The sequence below is a fragment of the Alosa sapidissima genome, chromosome 13 (genome assembly GCF_018492685.1).
Source record: "Alosa sapidissima isolate fAloSap1 chromosome 13, fAloSap1.pri, whole genome shotgun sequence".
Lineage (NCBI taxonomy): Eukaryota > Metazoa > Chordata > Actinopteri > Clupeiformes > Clupeidae > Alosa > Alosa sapidissima.
In genome coordinates this window covers 2,577,766-2,605,553 of record NC_055969.1, presented here as the reverse complement: position 1 = coordinate 2,605,553, position 27,788 = coordinate 2,577,766, and the positions used below count along the sequence as shown (strand labels likewise).

General features: G+C 40.7%; 2 protein-coding genes across 4 annotated transcripts in view; both read left to right on the top strand.

Annotated features, from left to right (window-relative positions):
• LOC121680978 (endoplasmic reticulum metallopeptidase 1) overlaps positions 1-24,274 on the top strand; it is a 91,647-nt gene extending 67,373 nt beyond the window's left edge. For all 3 annotated transcript variants that reach the window (XM_042060577.1, XM_042060578.1, XM_042060576.1), the window contains 4 exons: positions 17,162-17,364; positions 21,163-21,278; positions 21,404-21,567; positions 21,736-24,274. In XM_042060577.1, coding sequence (XP_041916511.1) covers positions 17,162-17,364; positions 21,163-21,278; positions 21,404-21,567; positions 21,736-21,903 — 651 coding nt within the window. In that variant the 3' untranslated portion in view covers positions 21,904-24,274. The remainder of the gene's footprint in view (positions 1-17,161; positions 17,365-21,162; positions 21,279-21,403; positions 21,568-21,735) is intronic.
• On the top strand, positions 9,535-13,795 carry LOC121680986. Its single transcript, XM_042060591.1, has 2 exons — positions 9,535-13,543; positions 13,647-13,795. The coding sequence occupies exon 1, from the start codon at positions 9,928-9,930 to the stop codon at positions 10,804-10,806; it is 879 nt and encodes a 292-aa protein (XP_041916525.1). The 5' UTR covers positions 9,535-9,927; the 3' UTR covers positions 10,807-13,543; positions 13,647-13,795.
• Positions 24,275-27,788: the final 3,514 nt, after the last annotated feature.

The window sequence follows — 27,788 nt, the reverse complement described above, 5'->3', positions numbered from 1 at the left end:
GACGTACACCACCAATGTAATGACATTAAACAGAAGTGTAGTCAAATAGTTTAAATCAATATGAAATTACTAGATACTTACTTGCTATTAGTAATTATGCAGGCCACAGACTATGAATTATTAAAAAGATATGAACTTAATATGAATTACAAAATATATCAATGTATTGAAACATATGACATGATGCCATCTCCTTAGGTGACTGTCTTTTTTGGACAGTTCTACGAAAGGTTATACTGCTTTGTGAATTACCTCAGTCAAAGCATTTTCACAAATAAAGTAGGCCTACTTTGATTTTCTGTAATCCTTACTGTTTACCTTTGATTATCCTTTTTTAATAAGCATCAAGATGATCAGTGTGATTTTGGTCTTACTAACCTTAATTGCCCTACATTTAAAAAAAAATGTAAGAAACAAGAAACAGCTAAAAACACCGCAACTTCCATCCAGGCATTTTAGGTCGCAACAGTCTCAAAAAACCTCGCGAAATCCTACCTATCCCTTACTGCCACTGGGGAAAAAATAAATAAAAAATTCCCTTCCGACCCATGGCCTCAACTGACAACCAACAGGAACCAAACCTTTTTTTTTTATGCCTGATAAACCCATGCAGGTTTATTTGCAGATATATCTTAACACATAATGCAGGGCTGCCAACTGTCATGCATTGGACATAAGCATTTGATTGGTTTCACAAGCTCACTCACCACACCCCCAATTTCTCATGCTGAAGTGTCAACCCGGTCAATTGCCTGAAAAATGAGTTTATCTATAGATCTACCTGTTGAGCCACTCGTTATCAACTAGTTATGCTTTCAGAGACGGTGAGGGGGTTGAAGAGTGCTCCGTGTCTGTGGAATTTTTGAAATTTTCTCACATTTGCGATGCTACTTCACAAGCCATCCCAGGCGCATTTCCCGCCCGCATTACCCCGGCTTCAGGTACGAATGCTTTGAGCATTTGATTGGTTTCACAAGCTCACTCACCACACCCCCAATTTCTCACGCTGAAGTGTCAACCCGGTAGGTCAAATACCTGACAGATGAGGTTCAACAAAACTAAACCTTACACAGATATCACACATCATGTGAACGAGCGGAATCTAAGCTTTCCAATTATATTAGTGCCAAGTTGCTAATTTGTGATGAAATGGTTCGTGAGAAATCATATTTGCATTTTGCACACAGTTCTGCACACCCATTGCTCTCAGTGAAATATCTCACTAACCCTTCACTCAACACATGGTTACCCCCTATATCACAATAAACAGCAAACCTTAGTGAATACGAGGATATTAAGCATTCTTCTGTGCAATAAGCGGTTCCTGAGTAATCCGGTTTTGAAATTGCAATACATTTCTACATAGTCTCCAGCTTTGGGCCGAATTGTATTCTAATATAATCTATTTATGTCAGTACATGCATTTTTGTAATTGCTCAGCCATAGAGTATCCCACTATCATGATTCTTATATTGCCAGATTACAGCCAATCCCACTTACACAGATATGAATATATTTCTATTGGCATGCTTCCTAGTGACATTAATGCAAAAATATGAAGAAAAACCTGGTCTTCAATTAGCCAAAGAGGACACATGTAACTCTCCTAGTTACTCTCCATTGGCTCCCTTTAGTGGCCAGAATAAAATACAAATCTCTCACTTTGACCTATAGGGCACTGACTGGATTTGCTCCCTGCTATCTTGATCAAGATATATATCCCCAACCATCCACTGCGGTCTTCTGATGAGCCTCTGTTGTGTTGACAGCCATAAACGCTAGGCCAAATTCAAGACTATTTTCCTCAGTGGTTCCCTGTTGGTGGAATGAGTTGCCTAGTGCTCTCCGTTCCTGTGATAGTTTTGAGTCTTTCAAGAGGGGTCTAAAGGCATACAGTATCTGTTCAGCATGCACTTAGTTTATTAAGTGTTTCTTTTCGTTATGGTTTGTATAGTATAGTATTTACTTATTTACATTTGCCTATTGATTGAATTGAATTTATTACAGCTATAGTCTTACCAACTTTTTAAATTGTTTACTGTTAATGTAACTTTGTATTGTTGTTATTTGTATGGTTAGGGTTATGCGGCGTGAAGCTGCGTGAAACTTTAGTACCACTTTCAGCCACTGTGTGTCGCTCTGCCACTGTACATCGCTCTGTCAGTAGCCTCACTGCCGCCCCTTCTGAAAAAGCAGGAGGCTACCTTTAAACATAATTGTTGCCGAGAGGAATCCCAGCCTACAAATTCAATAACAAAATAAATCATGCATAATTAAACATTACCTCGATTTAGGCTACTTGGGTATAGCTTAAGGCTTGACTACACGGTGGTAACAAAAATCGAAATCTGCTTTTGATAGCCTACCGGTGCCGCTCCACAAAACGAAAAAATATCTTAATTTGCTGTCTAAGTTATTGTCAGTAGTGTTAGTGTTTGGGGTAACGCAACTACGCAAATCAAAACAGTGTCTTGTGTGATAATTGAGCCAATCTAGCGACGTTTTTAACAGGCTAGACAACTATGACCCATGTTAATTTGCCCTACTTCTTGACTGCAATGTAGTCAACTGACTGCTTGACATGTAATTTTTATTTTTCTGTACAATAAACAAATACATCTGCTTTATGCCGCAGAATTACATTCATATTTGGCGATTCTATTCCACCTGACATTCGGAGAAGTCAACGTACACGCGTCCTCTCAGAAAAGGGAAAGCAAATGCAAGCTGCTAAACTGAATGATTTGAAAAGAGCCTTTGAACGTATGTATAAAAGGTGGAAGTACCATATCAATGGGTTGAAGAGATCAATGAAACACAAAGAAGATCCAGAATTTGTTACTGAAATTGTCACTGCTGTTAATGCCCATCAGACTGATGTAAATGCCATTTATGATCGAATCAGAGCCATAGCAGTCCCTGATCTTGAAATTAGCAGAAAAAACGATTAATGTTATGCTATCACTAAAACGGCAAACGAAAAGGCTCAGTGTTTCATCACTGCTGCAGGTGATCCAGAAGATATACCCTGGCCTGAGGCTGATTCGGTGTTTGATCCTACAGAGTCTAGTGTTGTCTCCGTGCGATCTTTTGCGGCATCTAGGCCTTCCAGTTGGGCCTCTCTTAAGTCCGTGCAGAAAAGGCAGCAAGCTGCAGCTGAAGTGGCAGCAACTCAAGAGGTAATTAAAATCATGAAATCCCAACACAAATGTGAAGAGGAGATCCGAGAACTGGAAGCAGAAGAAAAGAAGGTGACAGCTGAGCGAGAGGTACAAGAAAGAGCAATGGAGGCAGAAAGGGCAAGGCAAAGAGCTCGCTTCATAGCGGAAGGCACTGAAAGGAAAAGGAAATTGGAGGAAAAGAGAAAAGAGGTGGAGCGGTTAGAGGAGGTAAAGAAGCATAATGCTGCACAGGCCAGACTACAAGTTTATGCTGAGGAAGACCCACAAGACCTTCTTGCGTCAACCTCTCAAGGTAGACTGGGCGCCCATGTTACTGCAGGCAACCTGTCGTCCTCCCACTTGTGTCTTTGCAAGGTAAGGTCCCACCTAGATCTTCTTCTACCCTCCCACAAGACTCCGGCGTTGAGGCAGTAGTACCTCAAGCAAATACTCAAACTACTTCACATGAACAACCTTGTGAAAATGCTTGCAGAGGCAATAACAGCAAACAGGATTCCAATTCCGGAGGCTCAAAGTCAAAGTCTGCTTTATTGTCAATTTCTTCACATGCCCAGACATACAAAGAGATCGAAATTACATTTCTCACTATCCCACGGTGAAGACAAGACATATTTTACCAATTAAGTCCACAGACAAACATAACATTCAAGTAAACAATAAAAAGTAAATAAGAAGGCACATACAATGAAGAAATAAGAGCAGCAAAATTGGGTTGAAATAGTGCAATTGTGCATAGACAGTCAATATAATAGTGCAAAGTCAGGCCAATAAATGGCTGAGGTAGTTCTGTTTGACCTAAGTAAGCAAGTATAAGTATATAAGTATATATACTCTTTTGATCCCGTGAGGGAAATTTGGTCTCTGCATTTATCCCAATCCGTGAATTAGTGAACACACACAGCACACACACAGTGAGGTGAAGCACACACTAATCCCGGCACAGTGAGCTGCCTGCATCAACAGCGGCGCTTCAGCCGTGGCCTACTGGTCAGGGTTTGAACCGGCAACCCTCCGGTTACAGGTCCGAAGTGCTAACCAGTAGGCCACGGCTGCCCATAGTGGTGCAAGTTATGTAAGAGCAGCAGAAGTGTTGTGTTTGCAGCTGCCTGACTGGTTGAGCTCCCTTTGGAACAGAACAGCTACAGTTTTCCAAGATGAACACAATGCCTTTCCTGACTTGAAGTTGTTTGTTCAGTTTCTCAACAAAGAGGCCAGAATCGCCTGTAACTCCATTACCTCACTCCAAGCATTGAAGTCCACAGAACAAGAAAACTTTAGACAGAGTGATCCAGATCACAAGCTTCACAGAAATCGTAACTCTACTGCTAAAACTTTCACCAAGTGAGAAGACCAACCCTGTGTGTGTGTAAGGCATGGGCATTCTTTGCACAAATGCAGGAAGTTCATGGAAAAGCCAGTTGAAGAGTGAGTGAAGTTTGTTCATTCTGAGAAATTATGCTTCGGTTGTCTCAAGATTGGGCATAGCTCCAAGCACTGTATCTCCAGATGTGTCTGTGAGAAATGTAAAAAATGTCATCCAACCTGTCTACATCAAGACCGGGGGGAAACCCCAAGACTTGAAGGTCGTCAGATGCAGTCCGCTGTCAGCCAGGGATCCGCAGAAAGTAAATGTGAGCAACCCAATAACTATCTAGAGACGCAGCTGGCCACTTCCAACGGGGTCATTCATACGATAGAAACACCCACACGTCATCTCCCAGTGTACGTGTCAACAGCAGCTAATCCTGAGGAAGAGATTTTGGTGTACGCCTTGCTAGACACTCAGAGCGACACTACCTTTATTCTGAAGGACATAGCTGATCGGTTGCATGTAAAGCAAGATCCTGTGAGGCTCAAGATCTCCACAATCACATCAAGGACAATGGTTGTGTCAAGCAATAAGTTGTATGGACTACAAGTAAGAGGTTTGAGGTCTGAAGAAAGAATCAACCTTCCAGTTACAGTGGGTCCTAGTTAAAAATTGATACTTCATTCACGATCATAGTGATTCACGCAGCTGGGTGAAATGTAAGTACAACTGCAGCCGCTTGGGGGCAGCATAGTCCGCTGTGACGTTCCACGGTCGAACCAGACGGCGCATTCGACAGCAAGGGCTGTGATTGGCCGAGTTTTCAGTGCGTTTCTCTGTGTTTTTAGCAGCCCCTGCAACATGCTAGTCCACTGTAGCCTAAGCTTTGTACATAATGTTAAACATAGTTTTGGATTCAGTGGCAAGATTTCTTGATTGTACAGTGCCTGTCTCTCAGTAATGTTTTAAAATGAGAGCTTCGTCAGCTGGCAGTAGGCTACTTTGTCGGTAGTCATGAGAAGTTCGCTTGCTAACAGAACATAAATATGCTACCCAGAAACCTTGTGAATAGTTCTGATTTTTTTTACTACACTAACGAGGTTGAAATATAGACTTTGCCTACAGCATCTCCTTAACAGTAATGTTAACAAAATGACAGCATTCATATGACAAAGAAAAACGAATTCGGTCACTCAAGACTGTGCCACAGCAACCAGTGTAGGCTACAGTCCTACCCAATAGGCCTACTCGAAGCAGATAGCGTTGTCTGACGGTCGAGTGGGTTAATGCACATATTTCCAGAACAGGTCTGCAACTTTCAGGCAGTTCTGAGTTTGAATCTAGGCAGGAGCAGAGCCATATAAAGGCCTAGGCCTATTGTTATCATTTTTTGCAAGGTGTTGCTCCTGGCAATACTTGTTTATAAGACGTTTGGTGATTAATTGATAGCTGTTTTTGGGACACGTTAAACGTTCTTTATAATGAGCGCATACGGGGAGTAAAACGACTGTTACGCGCTGTTACAACTGTAGGCTACAATGATTGCAATACAAAAATATGCGCGTGTTAGTTTTGTGATGTTTTGCACTTTTGCCTCATGTGTTTTCAGGTTTGAGGGCTTTTTTGGCAAGATTGACCTTGGTTAGACTCTGCATATTATTTGTTATTTCTCTGTATGGAAAATTTTCGACACACGTCTGTTATTAGTTCAATAACAAGTGTTGCTTGTTAAAACATGTGACTAGTGAAACTCAAATGATTTTAGCCAAAAGCCAAAAAATGTTAGAGAGAAGGAGAGACGCCGGTGCAGCTCTTTAGTAAAAGGTGCAGAACATTATTAAACTTTGACTAACGTTTCGATGTTCGTTAGTCAAAAACATCGACACATCGAAACGTTAGTCAAAATTTAATAATGTTCTGCACCTTTTACTGAAGAATAAAGAAAATTAAGAAGACATCTGAGCTGCACCGGCGTCTCTCCTTCTCTCTAAAACAGGGATGTCAAACATACACGCACGATGATTTTGAACGGCCCGCACGTCAGTCCCTCAACAACGAGAGAAAACTTCCCTTGTGTGTGTGTAATGTGTATCACACCAAATTGGCTCACCATACCTTCCCAACTATGCACAGTATCCCATTAGCTGCATGCCATCAGGCTATTTACAATTTTCTATCGCGTAAAGTTAGTGAACACGTTATCAAAATTAACGTGCACACATTTTGTTTGAGCAGGAGACAGAATACGCACGCAGGCACAACTAGGCTACTTGTTGTTTTCTTTTACTCGGCTATCTATATATGGTTATCAGCACACAATGTTTGGCTAATTCACTAGTTATGGATATCACAAGTTTAAACAACGAAAACAGAAAGGATGGAGGCAGCAAAGCTAGAGGAGTTATTCCAGATTGGCAAGAACAAGGTAGGCAATTTGTGTGCTTGTCAGAACGTTAGATTACAGCTGTTTAAAGCCAGACGTCACCGTACGCTAGAACAAAACTAAAGGTAACTTTAGCTATAGGGCTGTATCAATTTGTCCAAATGAATAGGTCATCGTAGACGTTGTTGTTGTATTATTGCATGTGGATATTGTTATGCTATGTAGGCTACTTTTTTTGCAATGCACGGACCTAAAACCGGGAAACGGACAAATATTGTAGGGCCTACACGCGTGAATTTGTTTTTGTGGGGGTGGGTGGGTGTACGTACCATAGCTCTCTCTCACACACACACACACACACACACACACACACACACACACACACACACACACACACACACACACACACACACACACACACACACAGTACCTTTCTTAGCCACAGTTAATTTTAGTGGTGATATGTGTTATGGACATTGTTAAGCACATTATTGACTGCAGTTTATTCTCATCAATGTCAGTCCATGAATGCATATTGATCAGTTGTTAACTAATACTGTAGGCATAGAAGTTGCATTTGAAAATGTTACTGTTGTAGGCTGTTTGTTTTTTTATTTCAGCCACACTGTTTTAAAGTGGTTAGGACCATTATTTCACAGCAATTTTGAATAAGCCATACTGCAATACCGATTTCATGGTTACACCATGCACATGTTCACCGATTATGTGGCCCTCAGTAACCTATAAATTCAATGATGTGGCCCTCTATGAAAATGAGTTTGACACCCCTGCTCTAAAATATCTGTCCTGGCCTGGTTGCAACGGATTGTGGGCAAACGACAGAAGCGCGGAGAACCCTCCTTTGTCTACCAAAAAGTGTTACTTTGTGCCCCGCGCTCCCCACTGCTTGTGAAAGAAGAGGGTGGGGGAGGGGGGCTTAACGTGAAAAAGCTTAATGTCCCAAAACGGCAAAGTCATAATGGTAGGCTACAGGAAGTGGGGGGAGGGTATGGGATGACCAGAGCCGTCTTCGCTGTGCTATTCAGAAAGCATCTTCTATTGTCTTTCCAGGCGCACACAGCTCGTTATAGCCTATCGAGTGCCTTAACAGATAGGCTCTGCTCTTGGGTTTGGCCTCACAGCGAACTCAACCCTCTTGTTGCTTGCAGTTTGTTCAATAAAGCAATGCAGATTATTTATTTCTGATTAATTGCGTCTTTTGATGTCTTTTGCAACATCTGCTTGTTAGGCTGGGCTACTGTCCTGTACAGGTAAATGTTCAGCAATTGCTGGTGTAGGCCTACAGGCTATAATCAATTAGGGACTGTTCATTATTTATTTAAGGGGCTACCGGAGGAGTTTTGGGAGCGTTAGTCAAAAAAGACATGACCCTCCCTTGCCAGCAAGAAATTTTTCTATGACCCTCCAAAGTGATTGAGAAAAAAACGCATGACCCTCCCCAGTCCCAACAATTTAGGCTATTGATGCCTTCTGTAGGCTACTGGGTCAATTTGGGAGCTTGCATGCTACGACTCCTTCCTTTTGGCCAGTTTGCAGGTAGCATAACGTCTTTTTCAATTCATAGAAGGGAGAGCCCAGTCTTTCGTGTGACATTGAGGTGCGCAAATAGTTTTTAATAGCCTGTTCAACTTCGAAAAGCTTCGTTCACCCGATGCCAGTCACTGATCGCAATTTCAAATTTCGGGAAGCTTCGTTTTTCAGTCATCGTTTTAAGTGTTAAGTGCAGTAGGCCCCTATCTGCCCCCTTTGGAATTATATCTAGAGCCTATTATAAGGTCCAGTGCGTTATGTCCTGGGATTCGGACGTGCTCAAAAAGAAAAGAAAAAACACTTATTGCTTTGATATCTTTTTCGTTGTCGTTTGAACGTCGGCAAGCAGGCATGCTGCGGTTGCAATTTATGTGAAATTTCTACAGTAGGCCTACAACATGCAACATGCTTGTTAGGCTGGGCTACTGTCAATGTACTTGTACAGGTAAATGTTCAACAATTGCTGGTGTACAGGCTATAATCAATTAGCTAAATCATTTGTCTAGCTGTTTAAAAAAAATCGTGCTACATTCAAACGCAAAAGGTGCTTTGATATCTTATTCGTTTGAACGTCGGCAAGCAGGCATGCTGCGGTTGCAATGAATGAGGATAATTGGTTTTATCTGCGGATTTATTTTTTGCATTATTTTGAATATGACTCGCTCCAGTCTCAACAGCACAGCTACTTTTTCCACACGCATCTAAGTTCTAACACACATATCCCCTCTGCTTTCTCTCTCTCCATCCCTGCGCACGGTGCTTTCTTAAGCTGCACCATCTTACAACAATTGCATCTACATTTTCATATTAGAATGTTTTGTCTGTTTAAGTGTAAGCTTAAACTACCGTGATCAATTTAAGTTCCCGTGCCCCCGCTGAAAATCTCATGCGCTTATCGTTACACTATCAAATCTAATAAGTAACCGTGACAAATAGGGTATAAGATATATAAACTCACGCTATTGTATTATCATATATGTTTGGTAATGGCTCAGCTTTCTCTGATTGTTCTACTGACTTGGAAACTGCATCATAGAAGCAGTAAGTCAGATCGCATCAAAAATAGTAGTGGCAGAACTCCAAAGTGACACCTTGTGGTTGTTTGTGTCAACTGCAGTTTGTGCCATTTCTGCTGAGAAAATGGGGTGCGTGATTCCTGAAGGAACCCGTCCAGCCACTCGATCACCTCAGCCACTTAAGTCCACTTTGTGTATCGAACTAAAGTGTAAGAAATGCTCCAGCGTACATGTTGAAGATCTTTGAGTCAGATTTCACAGAAAGGACTGGTGAAGATGTAGCCATGTCTCGAGGACCTTCGTTTTTTGGCCAAACTGAAACAGGGCATCAAGCAAAAGAATGATGGCCATTTTGAGATGTCGCTGCCCTTTAAAGAGGAAAGACCAGCTCTGCCAAACAACATAACTTGTGCTGAACACCGGCTCCAGTGCTTGTAGAGACGCTTCAGGAAAGATGAACAATACTTCAAAGATTACAGGGCCTTTATGATGGACATCATTGCTCGTGGCGATGCAGAAAAGGTTCATGATGGAGAGATTAACAGTCAGCCTGCCTGGTACATCCTGCATCATGGAGTTTATCACCCTCAGAAGCCCGGCAAGATCCGGGTGGTTTTTGACTGCTCCGCAAGATTTAAGGACACATGCCTGAATGAACATCTATTGACTGGGCCAGACCTCACAAACACCCTCATAGGAGTCCTGTGTCGTTTCCGCAAGGGTCAAGTAGCCATTATGTGCGATCATCAGTTTCATGTTGCCCAAGAAGATCAAGACTATCTCCGGTTCTTGTGGTGGGAAGGTGGTGAGCTGGAAGCACGACCATCAGTATTCCGCATGCGTGTTCATCTCTTTGGAGCTGCCTCCTCGCCTGGATGCACAAACTTTGGATTTAAGCATCTCGCTGCTCAAGGTGAGGGTGAGTTCAGTCAAGCCGCTGCAAGGTTCATCCAACGCAATTTTTATGTCGACGATGGTTTGACAAGTGTTGAAAGCGACACAGAAGCCATTCAGCTTGTGAGAGAAGCCAGAGACCTCTGCAAGTCTGGTAAGCTTCACTTGCACAAGTTCGTCTCCAACAGCAAGCAGGTGATTGCCTCTCTTCCAACAGAAGAGTGCGTGGAAAGTGCTGCTGACTTGAGCCTCGACTTAGGACAGGCCAAGGTAGAACGGGCACTCGGAGTACAGTGGTGTGTGGCATCTGACACATTCCAGTTCAGAGTAACTGTAAAGAAAAACCCATTCACCAGAAGAGGTGTTCTTTCCACAGTGGCTTCAATTTTTGACCTGCTAGGGTTTGTGGCACTCTTCATTCTGATTGGGAAAAGGATCCTGCATGCCATGTGTAGAGATAAGGTAGGCTGAGATGAGCCGATTCCAGAAGACCTCAAGCCGCACTGGGAGGTCTGGCTCCGTGATCGTTTAGACTTGTCCACTATAAAGGTATCACGTTGCTATGTGCCACCAGTATGTAAAGATGTCCACAGTGTTATGAATTGCACAATTTCTCTGATGCCAGTGTGACCGGTTATGGAGTCTGCTCTTACCTTAGGACAGTGATGGTGAACGGGGAGGTGCATTGCACACTCTTCATGGGGAAGGCAAGAGTGGCCCCAACGAAGGTGACAACCATCCCGAGATTGTAGCTCTGCAGCTGTTGTTGCCACCAGAACAGGTGATCTGCTTAGAAGAGAACTGGAGTTGAATCAACTCAGTCAGTTCTATTGGACTGATTCCAAAGTTGTTCTGGGCTATATTAATAACGAGGCAAGACAGTTTCAAGTCTTTGTAGCCAATAGGATTCAGCAGATCAAATCCAGCACAGAATCTTGTCAATGGAGGTATGTGGCCACAGAACATAATCCAGCTGACCATGCATCCTGTGGGATCACAGCAAAGGAACTTATGGAGTCTAACTGGTTCACTGGGCCAAGTTTTCTGTGGCAAAGAGAACTCCCCAAAGATGAGGTCAAGGCAGAAGTAAGTGATGGCGACCCAGAGCTCAGAAGGACCCAAGTCCTCACAACCAATGTGACAGAGCAGACGCCTCTGTTGAATCGTTTGCAGAAGTTTTCAGACTGGGGAAGGATGGTGAAAGCCATAGCAAGACTGAAGTGGTGGGCAAGGAATGTAAAGGGGCTAAGAGAAAGATCAAAGTCTACAACACTTAATGAAAGGAAAGATGCTGAACTAATTATAATCCGCCTAGTCCAAGAAGACATTTTCAGTGGAGAAATCAAGGCTCTCAAAGAAAGGAAAGAGGTGAAATCAAATCAGCCCTCCAGACTGCACAAGCTACACCCATTTGTAGATGAGCACAATATTCTGAGGATGGAAGGAAGATTGACCAAAGCGGCGATCCATCCCCATTCTTCCAAAGGGCCATCATGTGTCCCGGCTCCTCATAAAACATTTTCATGAACGAATTTGCCATAAAGGTCACGGCATGACGATGAACGAGATCCGATCCAAGGGCATTTGGATTCTGGGATGTAGCAGTGAAGTATCCTCAATCATCTGCAAATGTGTAAAATGCAGGAAGTTTCGTAAAGGCACTTAAGAACAAGTTATGGCTAATCTACCGCCTGAAAGGTTAGAGACTACTCCTCCATTTACGTACAGTGGCATGGACTGTTTCGGACTATTCTATGTGAAGGATGGAAGAAGAGAAAAGATACGGCCTTCTATTCACTTGCATGTGTTCGAGAGCGGTTCATATTGAAGTGCTTGACGACCTCAGTTCTGATGCATTCCTGAATGCTTTGCGTTGCCTTATTTCCATCCGTGGCAACGTAAGTCAACTTCGTAGCGATCAAGGCACTAACTTTGTTGGTGCGAAGAAAGAGTTCAAGGACCTCATGAAAGGATTCACTCAAGAGCGCATGAAAGATCTGGGCTATCGTTTCATCTTCAATCCACCTTCCTCCAGTCACATGGGTGGAGTCTGGGAACTACAGATCCGAACAGTGCGGAGTGTCTTGACAGCCATCTTGGATCAGTCTGCCAGAACCTTGGACAGCTCCTCACTGAGAACCTTCATGTATGAAGCCATGGCAATAGTGAATAGTCGACCTCTGAATTCTTAAATGATCCGTTGGCACCAGAGCCGTTGACGCCAAATCACATATTAACAATGAAGTCAGAGATTATCGCATCTCCACCTGGAGAGTTCTCTAGGGAAGATCTCTATCTGAAGAAGAGATGGAAGAGAGTCCAATTTTTAGCCAATGAATTCTGGGCGAGATGGAAGAGGGAGTATCTTTTGAATCTACAACAAAGGAGTAAGTGGAGTAAGAACCGTCGAGACACAAAGGTCAATGATGATGTCCTACTTCAAGATGACCTGGCACCACGAAACCGTTGGAAGCTTGCCAAAGTTGTTGAAGTCTTCCCGGGATCTGATGGGCGGGTCAGGAAGGTCAAACTTTTAGTCAGTGATGTAACACTAGATGGTAAAGGTGCACGCACTACTAAGCCAGTGTATTTAGAAAGACCTGTACACAAAACAATATCTTACTTGAGTCTGATTAAGGCGTGAGATTTCTAAATCACAGATTATGTTAATTCATTATATCTTTGATATTCATGTGAAAGATTGTGTGTGTGTGTGTGTGTGTGTGTGAGTGGACTTACCTTGGGGTTTCCAGAATCACACTTATGTGATGGTGGGAGTGTAGCTGCAGCCATAGGAGTTTAATGGTTTCCACTCAGCCTTGCATATTTTGCACCAGCTTTGCATATTTTGCACCATCTTCGCATATTTGCACAATTAATATAATAATGTATCTTATTTTATATACCGTTGTAATGTACAGATTTATCTGAGATGTATTGATATTGTAATGATGTATTTGATTAACGTTGTAATATATTGGATGGACTCAATCTCCTATGATGCCTATATCTATGTCACTTCCTGTCAAATGTTTGAAACCTAATGAATGAGCTCGTGAGGCTACAAGGGGCTACCTGTTTGATGCGCTGCAAGTTTTTATCGTTTCTAATGCTTACAAGAGTTACCTCAAGTTTTATAGCGCCTTATGTCCAACTCAACAACAACAACTTGTAACATCCTCTCTTGGTCTACAAGCCGGCAAAAGTGGTATGTTACGCTTTGTTTGGTTATTGTTTTAATAACGCTCAAGGTTGAGTTTGTGTTTATGAATGTATGATTGACTGTTGTATGTTTTGTCTTGTTTGTGTAGTTATACGTTGTTTGTTGGAGAAAATAAACATCAATGTTAAGAACCTGGCCTTGGATTTGTGACTAAGGGCGACATAGTATCTTTGCAATATTATTAAATTAATCTGTCACCATATGCCTACGTTTGCAAAGAGGAGAATATTTTAATTTGATTCACAATGAAACGTTACATTTAATTTACATGTTAACAATGAGTAGTTTTGGTTGTTGTTGGTGGCGTTATTGCATCCCTTTTATGAATGCAAAATTGTTCCCTCGCGATTGGAAGCTCCTGTTGCCGCATAGGCTACGCATTTCAAAACATCGCAACGTGAAATGCCACAAAAAGCTGTTTATGAATAGGTCTTAGTGAGTTAGACTTCTTTTAGACTTCTTCGACTTATTTTAAACTGTCCTAGACTTAGGTGCTACTTTTAGGTCTAAAATTCTTCGTGAATTACTTTTAGTAAAAAGAATTAGGAGTCCTAAAGTTAGGAGTGACACGCCCATTATTTTTAGGAGTTGCTCCTAAATTCGCCAGTTAGAGCTACTTTTAGCCTTAAAATTCTTTGTGAATACGGTCCCTGAATAAAAAGGCCTAGCCTAAATGAATCAAGAGTAAGTCAAAACAAATAGCCTAGTAGCCTAATGAAACATACGGATTGATGTAGTATCTTTGTAACATTATTATATTAATCTGTTACTATGCCTACATTTGCAAAAGAGAACATTTTAATTTGATTCACAATAATGTTACATTTAATTTACATGTTGACAATGAGTAGCCTAGTTTTGGTTGTTGTTGGGGGCGTTATTGCATGTTAGTTAGCAAAATTGCTTCCTCACGATTGGAAGCTCCTGTAGCTGCATAGGATTTCAAAACAAGGCGAAATGCCACAAAAACAGGTTTGTGAATAGGTCTGTGAGTTAGGAGTCCTCTCGACTTCTTTTAAGCTGTCACAGAGGTGGGAAGGTGTGATTTGTTGGGGGCAGGGCCGGATTAACTGGGCTAACCGGATTAACCGGATCAAATGTATGATGCCCCTGCCCCCCAGCCAACGTGAATCGGGTGGTCAGTTAATAGGCCTATATCGTGAAGATTTTTCTTGCCATCTAAGGCACAAGCGCATCTGTGAGGCCAAGCCTCACCAAGTAGCCCGTTTGTTTACAACTAACATTACATTTAATTAAACTGCTTATAGGCTATGCCGAAATAGTTTTCAACATTTTGAATATTAGTGTCAGGTGAATTAGGAAATGTTCTCAAAGTAGCCTTATGGCTGAAAGCTGCTTGGGATCCCCCCCCCCCCCCTGTCAAGCAATATAACCATACAAACGTGCGGCATGCACTCATTGTTTCAAAAGGAGTAATTTCGGCTTTGTCGGAACTGAAGAGCTGTGGACAGCACGGCAGGGCATGCCCAATGAAAATAACATGCAAGCGCCAATGAATCGTGCTCACGACAATCACGCCGTTAAACTTAAATAGGTTAACATCACTCTAAGTTTGCCTTTAAGCAAGGAATATAATGATTTGAAGACATCTGTTTCGTTGGAAGGGCAAGGGGGTAGCAACAGGGCAACACAGAGACAGGCCCGATGGCAGGGCTGTTATGGGAGTATTAAAATATGGGATATTCTACGGGAAAACATTAAAACGGCAAGACAGCAGGGGAACGAATTGACGTCAAAACGAATTGACAGTTAAATGATGAAACTGAATATTGAAATGCAAAATGAATTGCCATTTGAATTTTGAGACTGAAGTACCATGGCAAAATGGAATGCAATTCAATCCATGTTTATTCTATTTTTTAACCAAAATTATTGGAATTGATTTTAGGATTTCATTGTCACTTTGCAGATTAAAATACAATTTGTTGGATATTATTGCAAATTGCCATATTAAATTGCATAATGAATTGTCAGTTGCATAATGTAATGTCTTTTTGAATTGCATATTGCAGATTGCATTCTCATTTGAATAAAGCTACCCATATGCTTCCATACCCTTCAATAAATAACGAACAGTCCCTAGATTGCTGCTGGGCTATATGTCTTGGTTCATGTCTGTTAACAACTCATTGCCATCAAACGCGTATCTCGCGGTTGCATCCATTACAAACAAACATGCAATGTGAACGTCTGGGATTGGGGAGAGCACTAAATGCTCCACTGAATAAGCATGAAGTCAAACCTTTAAATGAAAAACACTCTTTAATAATAAAAAAAAAAAAAAAACGCTAATGAAGTAAACTTGTGACCATCCAAAATCGTTTATCGCCTGTAACTCTGTGATAACAGAACGTAACAGGAAGGCATTTGGCTGAGCAACGGAGGTTAATATGCTCTTTATTTTGTCCAAATGATGTCTGTCTATCACCGTTGCACTCAGAGAAAACCAGAATGTTTAATTTGTCTTGCGTTTCTTCTACGGCTGCATATTTCTGGCTATTAAATTATTTCTAAACCAGTCTGCTAAAGTCTGTAGGGAAGTCTGTGTAGGGTTTTCCAGGCTCCATTTCTTTTTACGAGACACCCTGCTCACTTGAGACATCTGCCGGTTGTTGCAGCGTCGTTGCTGCGTCACTGAAAAAAATACAAATTAAAGTCGCGTGATACCGCGTGCGGACCGCGAAGGAAGCTGGCCATATCGAAGCACTGCCCACTGTAGATGTTAGTTGGTATTTTAAGCATTTGATTAAGTAAAATGTCCATTTTGGGTTTCAACATAAACACAGCAGAGTAAAAATATATACGAAGCTTCTCTTTTTCCCTCGCTTCACTATTGTGACGTGGTATCTTTATTGAACTTTCAGAAGCTCACAGATGGTTGGTCATGTGATTCATTGCTAGCATTCTGGTGGGATGGTCTCGTTGCCCATAAGTATCCAAATCGTTCAGATAGAAATTATGTTGCCCAATCTCAATGGGAGTGTCGCTCAGCAACAGCCCATATTTGTGTCCCATGAAATCACCTTAAGGTAGAAAAAATGTCAATAATAAACAGAATAAATTGAAACGAGTTCTATAAATTACCCATGTTACAGATAATGTACATGTTAACATGTGTAGGGGTGTGTGTATGTGTGCGTGTCTGAGACTTAGTTCCAAATATCAGGCCTAATGTTTTTTTTTATATAAATATGCTGCGACTATAGTGGGAACCCTAGATTCACCAAAATACCTGGATCTGCATTGGATACCATTAAAATGATTTGTATTAATTTAGAGTGTTTTAAAAAAATAAATGTAAATGAACTGTATCTTTATGTTCCTGTTTCACACACACATTTACGGTTGACATTAGAAGATTTAGGTTCAAATTGGGTGAATGCTCATGCATCGTGGCTACCACTGCTCATCTCAGACACTTATCTTGTTTGTCTGAACGAAAAATTTTGTCTTGTGAACTTACTGTAAATCTCACTGATGCTTTTAAGTTGCTGTAGATATCTGTAGAGCATTCCATATTGTATATTATATTGTAGTTCCTTGATACAGTATCCTGTGATAACCTGCTTTGTGTTATTTCAGCACACCACGCGTACCTTCCATGGACTAGATGGTCAGGTAGCATACAAAGACTCAGGACTCTGGATCAACAGTTTTGACTACACAGCTATGAGACACATAACACCTCACATCCCAGAGATCAACGACACTATCCGCAAACACTGCCAGGAAGACCTGCCCTTCTGTGGTTTCCCCTGGTTCTTGCCCATGAAGTTCCTGGTAAAGTGAGTATCAGCCCAAATTTTAGATGATGAAAGTGCAAAACAGAATTGTTGTAAGAGAAAGTACTCTTGTCAGTTACAACTAGGGGTGCCCTGATCTAATATTAAGATCAGATATCGACCCTGATATTGACAAAATAGCTCGATTGGAGATCAAAAATGGGCTGATCCCTCTACTTAAATGTCAAGAACTGAGCCATATCGCGCCCACAGTGTGCAACCAGCCATTTGCTCCCTCTATTTCTTCTGGTGTTTGTCATTGTTATTACAATTTGCCCGGCTTTATATTTCTGGTTTACTATCCATGATGTTATTATATATTAGTTTATTGTAGGGAAACCAACGGACTGTACCACTATGTAAAAACTGTGTTCAGTCCAGGCTCCAAAAATGGCAACAAAAATAACTTGGTCCAGCCTGGATCATAAAAACATAACAGACTGTTCCAGGCAATCACCAACGAGATGCGCGTTTAGGAAAGTTTCAATTGTACGGGAGGAAGGGGGAGGAAGTAGCGAGCTAGCTCTCTGTTTTGTTTGAACGTCAACAGAAGTGACGATACTCAACATCGCTTAGAGCACCTTTAAGCTACAGCCACTTAAAAACACGTCAACTAAACTCGAAGTTCTCTAGATAGTCCAAAATTACTTTAAGGCATAAAACGCACATGTAACGGATGCCAGCTAGCATAGCTGTGCATGTAGAATGTTAGTAAACCTCACTCCCCGATGCCTCAAGAGCAGTGCTGGCTTCGCGGGTTCGAGTCCGGGCGTGTGCAGGGCTGAATTGTGCAGGGTCAACACAACGCAGGTTACACACATTAACAGTGTAATATTCCGTGAACATTAACCTTGTGTCTCTTCGGAGTGTGCTATGACGATCAAGTTATCATTCTGTGTTATTTAATTTTACTATGTTCATGTCTGTGTTTATATCTAACACAGGTAGCTATATGGTAGCTCACGGTAGGAATGGTTTCAAAATAAAAAAGCGGTTTCAAAATTTAAAAAAAGGAAACAAAAAAGAATACATTAATATTTGGAGACTGATACACTGACATTTCAAACCAGAAATCCTCACAAATGATGTTTACAGAGGTTGGGGTGCTGTGTAAAATGTCAATAAAAACAGAATGTTATAATCTACAAATCACATAAGCTCATTTTTCGTTTCAAAAAAGAACATAGACAACATATCAAGTGGTTAAACTGACAAATTGTATACTATTTTATCATATTGAATTTGATGCCAGCAACAAGTTGGGATGAGTTCAGCAAAATGCTGGAAAAGACAACCATGAATATTTCACAATTAAGTAGCTTAATTGGTACCATGATTGGATATAAAAAGCTTCCTAGAAAAGCTTATGCTGGTCTTACCCCATACGATTTTCAAATGAGTTCACAGTCGGATACTTAAATTCCAGTCGGGATGAAATCATGGGAGTTTTACTGAAGTCGTGGCACGCTCCCGTTATCTAGATTGTTTAATGTATGGTGGCAATCGTAGCGGTTTTAAGTCAGTCCGAGACAGTCTTTTTCTAGTGTTGATGTTTTGACAATATTGCAAGTCTTTTAGTCTTGGCTCATGCAATTAGTGACAAATGCTCGTTTAGGAGAGTTTCAATTGCACAGGAGGCGGGGGGGGGGGGGGGGGGGAGAGAGAAGTGAGCTAGCGCTCTGTTTTGTTTGAACGTCAATGGAAGTGAATTTACCCAACATCGCTTAGAGCACCTTTACGCTACAGCCACTTACAAAACAGGTGTGGAAATATTTGGAAAAAGGAAACAAAAAATAATGCTTTAATAGTAATATAATTTTAAAAAAAGATCCAAATTGAATAGAATCGTGACTAAAATATTAAAAAAATTGAGTCGAGGACTTGGAGAATCGTGAAAAACGGGTATGGGCAAATGCACGTAACGTTAACATTGACATTAACTTTACTATTTCAACTCGGTAATGTTATGCCAGTGATACTATCGCTAGCAAAAATAATGTTAATGTAATTTTTCATATTATACTGATGCCTTAGCTAACAGTAAACTTATTAACTTGACGTCACCTTAGCGTGGCACTGGGTAACGTTAACGTTAGCTAATGTTATGCCAGGAAACACCAGAGGTAACAGCAGGTATTATCTTTATTTATTTAGATAACGTAATGTTATTAATACCCGAATAACATTAGCATTAATCTGTTGTCTCTTTCCTAGGGCTCAGACTGGACTCTCAGTCCATGTGGGCCTACCTCTCTGAGGAGAGAATCGAAGCAGTCCAACAGGCAATTTCCCAATTTCGGTTAGGGTTCAGTGTCAGAGAGCTTTAGGTCTGATGGCAGCAGCGTCAATAGACCTGCCACTTGGCTTTCTCCACCTAAGGCCTTTAAAAAAATTGCTCCCGGGACATAATAGAAAGATGTCTGGGACAACTATGGGACAGTTGAAAAAATGTCAAAGCAAATTAGGTATTTTGTTCTTACCTGTTCACAAGGGAATATAAACGTTTCTTTATTGTCTGAATAAAATAATACAAAAAAAACATTAACAGCGTAAATACAACAGGTTTTGACTTGACACTTTCTTTTTATAGAAATTAATATTAAGAGACACATAGGCCTACACGTAAAAGTGCGAAAATAGGGCACGGTGATAGGTAGGTAACTTTGATAGCCATGAAAGTTAATGAACTAGGTCAACCATACCTAACTAGCAAGCAGGCTGGGAAATGACATTTGTTTTCATGACATTGTGAACATTTTTGCCTGATGGTGTAAGGTTATGGTGGTGTTCTAAAAAAACAAGATGACAGGCTATTCAAATTTCAAGTTTATTTATCACATACTCAAGTATACAGGTATAACCAGTACTGAAATGCTTAGGTGTCCAGTTGTGCACAGTTAGAGACAATACCCACTTACAATAACACACATGACAATACCCACATAAACCACATAAATAATACCTACAGTACACATAGCAAAAGGGCAATTGACATGTGGAACACCTGTGATGGCAGCGTGTTCCAAAGTGCAAGATGGCAGTGTGTGTGTGAATGTAAGTTGTGGCCTGAGGAAAGAAACACCTCCTCTTTCTTTTGTGTTGGCCCTGAGCAGGCGGTAGCGTTTCCCTGAGGGCAGGTGGGAAAACCGTCTGTTGGGTTGCTGGGGTCCTGAGCAGTCCTTCTGGCTTTTGATCTGCAGCACTTGATGTAGATGTCTTGCAGATTGGGAAGGGTAGTCTTGATGGTCCACTCAGCTGAGTCAACTGAGTGGACCACCTTTCTCAGAGCCAGTTCCCGCTTGGTGGTGTTCCCTATCCAAGTGATGATTCTCCCACTCAGGATGGTCTCTACAGTGTGAGTGTGAAAGTTCCTGAGCACCCTGAGGGGGAGCTTAAAGTCCCACAGCCGTCTGAGAAGACACTGGTTGGCCTTCTTTACCAAGGTGTTGATGTGGTAAGACCATGACAGGTCCTGAGAGATATGGATGCCATTCCTGTCTCAGGATACACGGATATTGAAATGTGTCACTGAGTGCTTTTTTATTCAATCGCATGGGACAATACAGCCTCTGGTGTTTAGATGGCGGGTCTTGTTGTTTATTTATAGATTACGTTGTCTTCATGGACATGTTCTGAGCTGGGCAGTTGATTTCAAACCCATACCAATAGGCGTACTTCTGTATATGTCCTGATATTATCGTAAACTCCTTTTGTAGAATATTTGCTTGTAGTTTACTTAATTGTTGATACTTACATAGTTTAAAATTTAGAAAGAGTTACATTTATGCCTTTTGATTTTAGGAAAAACTGGTACCTCCCAGCAGAAGAAGTATCTCCAAAGTTCCCTATGGAGTTTAAACTTCTGTCAAAATACAAGACAGAGTGGGGCACTATTAGAATGTCTTTTGAAGCAAAAGGTGAGGAAACTAGCCTAATCCATAGAGGTCTCACTTAATCAATTTGTAAACAAAATGAAATATTAAAGATTCAATTTGGCAAATAGTTAATATGTATCTGTGTTTCTTTGTGTTATGTCCTTCAGGCCCAAGCCATATGTCCCTATACCTGTTTCCCTACAGTGGGGCAACACTGACCAGCTGGTCATTTGGCGATGGCATTCCTCAGTTTGATCTCAGTGGGGAGTACTTTATATTTTACTCACATGGTCTGGAGGCTCCTGCTTGGAACTTTTGGTTGGAAATCCAGGTGAGGATTTGTTTCCCAAGGAGTGTAACCAAATGCTTGTGTTACTGACTATATATGGCTTTCCCCTGTATTCATCACTGAAATGTGTGAGTTGGTGGGTTTCTTTAATATATAGGTGTCAATTTAATGTGTTTGTGTATGATCATGTACATACTGTGTCATGTCCAGCCTTCAAGCACAGGATCAGAAGAAGGCATGATCTCGATGGCCATCTCATCTCATTACTTTTTTGGGGAGGACAAGCTAACACCCCAGCTGGAAGTGATGCTGCAGCGCTTCCCTCTCTGGGCCTTCCCTTCCTCTTGGGTTAGCACTTACAACTTGTACCGCTACTAATGAGCTCTCACATACATACAGACTCTCATACAAGGGTTTGAGAATTTCTAAAGTTATTACCCAAACAAAATATCACATCCCCTCTCACACAGTCATTCACAAGCGCACACACACACATATTCACTCCCAATTTGCTGCTGCACAAACCTCCACTGGATAAGTCGACCTTACATGGATGCACAACAAATATACTCACAAACTTGTACAGTGTACATATCCTTACACTCTTTCTGATGCAAATGCAACAGTCACTGTGTCGACAGGCCAAGTTTATTTATTGAGGACCAACCAACATTTTTTCTACTCTCCAGTGTGGTCTCTCTTCTCTCACTCTTGCATTTTATTTTGTCCCTTTTTGTTTTAATCTGTATCTGTGTGAATTGCCTTGGGTGATCGCCCTGCTTCATATTATGTTGCTTGGTCTGGTAAGGTTATGGACGAAAAGTCATGGAGAAAGAGTTGACTGAGGAGGCAAGGTTCACCAAGCCCCCTTTTTCTGTTCCTTGGACTGCTATCCTACCAGATGGGCTGAAGTGGCTCAATCAAGACTCAAGTGCTTTACATTTCTACATAGGCCGCCTTCTGTTGTCAGTTGGATTGTTGCTACAGAACAGGGATGTCTTAGCACCCTCAGACCCCTCTTAACCACATGACTTCAAGACAACAAGAATGCTGAAGCAGTGATGCAGCTTTTCATATGTATTCATGGTGACAATTGTTTTAGAGGAGACAAGACAATGTTGACACACCGTACAACTTACACTTACAGTACTTAATGCATGTTTATTTCGAATCACAATTGCACACAGGTGGTGCTTCACATTAACCTGAGCCTTAACCTTGAGTGCTCAGAGCAGCTTTTATTAACTTCCTCACTTCCTGATTCTGCTCTTGTTTCAGAGGTTCAGTGCTCTAGGTACATGTCCGGGTACATTTTTATTCTTCAGTTAGTGGGGATGTTACACTGCATTCAATTGGACATCTATTGTGGAGCTTGCTTTTGGTGAAACAAATGTGAGATTGTCTAAAGACGCTACCCTGATACTTTACTGCTATCTATTGCTGACATTCTGACCAGCATTTGCATTTGAGGAAACTGCAGTTTTTTTAAGTATGTTTTTTGGGCTTTTGCCTTTATTTTAGATAGGACAGTAGAAAGACTGACCGGAACCGAGTGTGGGGGGGTGGGGATCGAGAAATGACCCAGGTCGGACTCAAACCCGGGTGCCCGTGGGCACTTGGGCCCAATTGTGGTACGGGCGCTGTAGCCAATTGCGCCACACCCCAAGTGTCTGTTATTTCCTTGTTTCCTTGCAGGTGTAAGTCCTCAACATGGGGCCTGACTGGATCTTCACTACTAGCAAAATGTTTCTTGATTTTTGAAATCTTATTACATTAACTATGGTGCAATAGACTTAAGTATGGGAATTGGTGTGGGAATTTAATAGCTATATAGGTTGCAGATTACCACTGCTATTATTGTTATTGTTCTTTTGGGAGAACATCACTGTGTCTCACTTTGAAATGTAATTTACTATTTAGATTTACTGTAAGTCTCTGAATTTGCTACACAGGAGCATTCATGCATTTGCCCAATTGTTTTGGCATGGTGTGTAATAAACAGGAATGCTTTTTAAATTTGAACAAAGCTTTTAAATGTTATATATAGATAGATAGATAGATAGATAGATAGATAGATCCTCAAGGGGAAATTGAAGAGTTATGTATATAAGAGTTATTCAAGTTATGGGTTATTGTTAAAGTTTCCCTAAAATTTCCTGTGTGGTCTCTGGGCAAATCCTGTGTGTCAAACATGCATAATTCAAACTATGCAAATTATGTCTCGGCTTGTGTATGTGGAGCGTAGTCACAATAGCAAGCAGTACAATACTGAAACATTAACATTCCCACTCCAGTTTGTTTGTCTGCCCTGTCCTTTCAGAACAATTCTTGTATAGTTTGTGAAATGGTACCCTGCAGGTACTGTAGTTGACCAGTGAGTTAACCTCGCCCCTGAATAGCATCCATGGGTTTAAACCCATTTGCTAGCATGCTCACCCTCCATTTTTAGGTGCTGCAAGTTTGCTGGTTTGAGCCCAAGCTGATTTGGGGCTGACTGTGCAGTCAACACAACACCGGTTACATTTGTGCAAGTAGAAATCTCAGAAATTCTGAAGGGGCTCCTAGTTCCATGACCATAGGCTTTTGAAGGCCTGCTGTTCTACTGGTCATGATTAGGGTCTGGTGTTTATTTACCAGCACACTTTAGCTCTTCCACAGTAAGTCAGGTTAGGGGGTTGTGTAGAAAAGTTAAAGATCACATTACTGACATTGCAAATGATAACATGTTTTAATAAACCAGGAATGGGAACACGTCTACTGGATGCTTTGAAATAGTCAAAACAAAAGGAATAGCACTGCGTCCAAGCATGGGGCCATATTCACAAAGCCTTCTATCTTACCACTAGGAGTACTCCTAAATCGCACTAAAAGATTTTAGCTAGGAGTTTTCTCTTAAAAGTTATTCACAAAGCCTTTCAGACATACTCTTAGTAAGGAAAAACCACTCCTAAACTAAGAGTGAGTCTTCGTTGCTATGGAGGACATCATTACTCATGCACGAGCTTGACTGAAGTGACCATCTTGATTGGCTGATGATTGTAACGCGGGTATGATTCCAAACACCTCCCTTACGATGATGAGTGACAGCTACACAAGGACGGAAGATGATGAATAACTGAATAAAAAGGCCTAGCCTAAATTAATCAAGAGTAAGGCAAAACAAATAGCCTATAATGAAACATACAGATTGATGCAGTGTTGACAATGAGTAGTTCTAGTTGTTGGTTGCGTTATTGCATCCCTTTTATGCCTACAATGCGAAATTGTTCCCTCACGATTGGAAGCTCCTGTAGCCGCATACGCATTTCAAAACATCGCAACGTTAAATGCCACAAAAAGCCGTTTGTGAATAGGTCTTAGTGAGTTAGGAGTCCTATCGACTTCTTTTAAGCTGTCCCAGACAGCTTTTTCAGAAAGTGAATTACTTTTAGTGACAAAAATTAGGAGTCCTAAAGTTAGGAGTGACATGCCCATTATTTTTAGGAGTTGCTCCTAAATTCGCCACTTAGGAGCTACTTTTAGCCTTAAAATTCTTTGTGAATACGGCCCCATGTCATCTTTGCAAAACACCACTTTTATATTTCTAGTTAAGTTTGATCATATACTTCTATTAAACGGTTGCGAGTTATTCAGTTACATCAATTTGTTAAATTATTTTAGAGCTTATTAATTCTTCGGCCAATCATTCACAGGTCGTAAAGTTCTCAGGCATTGTACTGAAATTCAGGCATGGGCCAAGCCGTTTATGATCTGAAAATGCATAATTTAGATCACTTTTTTTTTGAAAATGGGTGTTATCAGGCACAGATTTTTTATATCCTTTAATTCCTGCATTAATTTTGACTTTCATTAAATGTGCATTATATTTTCAGTCCCAAATTACTATGGATTATGAGCAGTCAATGTGTGTGGTTTCTAAAACTCTCATTGCATATTTTCTGTGTTAATGTATTATTTATCATATAAAGGTCATATCATTCTCAAAAACTGTTTGAGAAATTCCATAAATGAAACGATCATTTTTGTTTTTTATTTCTGATGTAAGTACTGTAATTTTTGCAGTAACCCTAAGATTATATCAGATAAGTCACATTAAATCACATTACTGTATAGCAAACTGCTCTGCTATCTGTGCCTAACACTGCTTTAGACCCAGAGCCTCACTCATCTCCTGTTATCTTTTATCTCCCATGAGCAGTGGGATGATATAAATTTGGGTTAAGGCCCTACCTTAATTAATGCTGTGAAGGGTCTCCTTGTGTGGACTTTGCACATGGACTGGAAAACTGTTGTAAACCATGGTAAACTGGTAAACCATGTCTTCTATTTGTTTTGCTGCCACTCTCAAAAATATCTGTTCTTAATACACCCTTAAATGTAGGCCCAAACATTTGATGGCAATGGTTTTAAAGGAAATTAAAACCAAAGGGATTTGAAAACAAATAAATTCACAAATAAATCTTAATTTGTTGACTCATCTAACTGAGTGGAATACATGGCTGTTCATGTTTGTGCTTTTAGAGGTGCACTAAAATGTTAAACTCTTTATTCTTGTCATAACTCTTCCTGAACATTGAATAAAATGCAGTTTTCTATGACAAAATCAACATATTTTTGTATTTTTTTCCAATCAAAACATCTAAATTAAATACCATTCAAGAAATATATCATTTGATCCGTTGACACATTTGACACATGATTGTGTTGCTGAATTGAAGTAAATGTATTAAACAGGTTGTGAGGTAAAGCAGGATGATGTTCCTAATACGACTTGTTAGCTTGTGAAAGGAATTGCCAAAATTATTACTAGTAATTATTACAAAACATTCTACCACTCTTAGACTATGTCCAAGATGTGCTGTTTTATTTTTTTTTTTAGAAAAAAGACAAGCCTCCGATGTGCCTCAAAAAAACAAATCTGTAGCTAAACCTAGCTAAAAACAATTACCAAAACCTGTAGTAATTTAAGGCAATTTATTTTGCAGATCATGTAGAGGAAAAACATTAGAATCATTCAATCATCAGGAAAAAATATAGAATCACAAACCTAAAACATCATAATTAATACTTTTTTTGCACCTTCTGTTTTTTTCACAGCTTGATTTCTCAGACATAGACTTCACAAAGATATTCTTAATCAATCAGATTCCAACTTTGTCGAATGGCAGTTGACGGAACAGCTGTGCAGGATGGAGCCTTGTCATGCACCATTTTCTACAGTTTCCACCATCAAGTGGAAATTGTGTCCAAATTTTAATGTATACTTGTGCATTTACTGTAGAAATAATGATTGCCATCTCCCCCCCATCCTTTACCTGACATGCAACCCCATATCATCAGTGACTGGAAACTTGTTGTTTTCTTCAGGCAGTCATCTTTATATTTGGGGGCCTAGCAGTGAAGCACCCATTGAGTTAGCTTTTCCTATTATTATTCCTCTGCCATTGGAGTCTATGGCAGCCCATAGAACGCCTTGGTAAAAAGTGCTGAAATTGAGCAGTTTCAGGACTCTCCACTGACCACTCACACTCATTTGCGGATCTCTAAACCCAGCCATCTAGCGCCACCAACAGGTCAAAATAAGTTTTCAGGAAATTGAAAAAACCTTGTAATTTTTAAATAATTAAACATCGTGTTGTCAAAGTTTGTATGATGACTTAACATATTATCATATACTTCAAAGTTTTATTATTTTATCAACATTTTTCCAAAATCACATTTAAATGGTTTTACGAGGATTTTGACCTGCAAATGTGGAGATACAGTACGTGTTTGTTTTTATCATTGATTAGAACGGGACGCGGGCGTAACAGAGCTGGCTTTGTAGTTAACTAGCTTGAGGTGTTAGTCAATTTACAGACTAGGCTACTAAAGCCCATAGCTGTCAACATTGAGCATTGAAAATATAATACCATTGAAAATAAGGGACATTTCCCTGGTTTCTTACCCAAAACGGGAAAATTTCAGCATGTGGTCTTTCTGTTGCTATATGTCTGCTGACAGCAAGAATTCAGTCTACAAAACTGCTGCACTAACTAAACGAGGTGAGAAGTTAGGTCGTACGTGACATTGCTGACAGATTTGCTGTCAAATCGTGCTCTCACAACAACCACGCCGTTATATTAAATAGGTTAACATCATAGTCTATCTATCGTATTCAAGCAAGAAAACGATGCTTTGAAAACATCTGTTTCACTAGAAATACAAGGGGACAACAGTAGCCTACAGAGACTGACAGGCTTATGAGAGAATTAAAATACGGA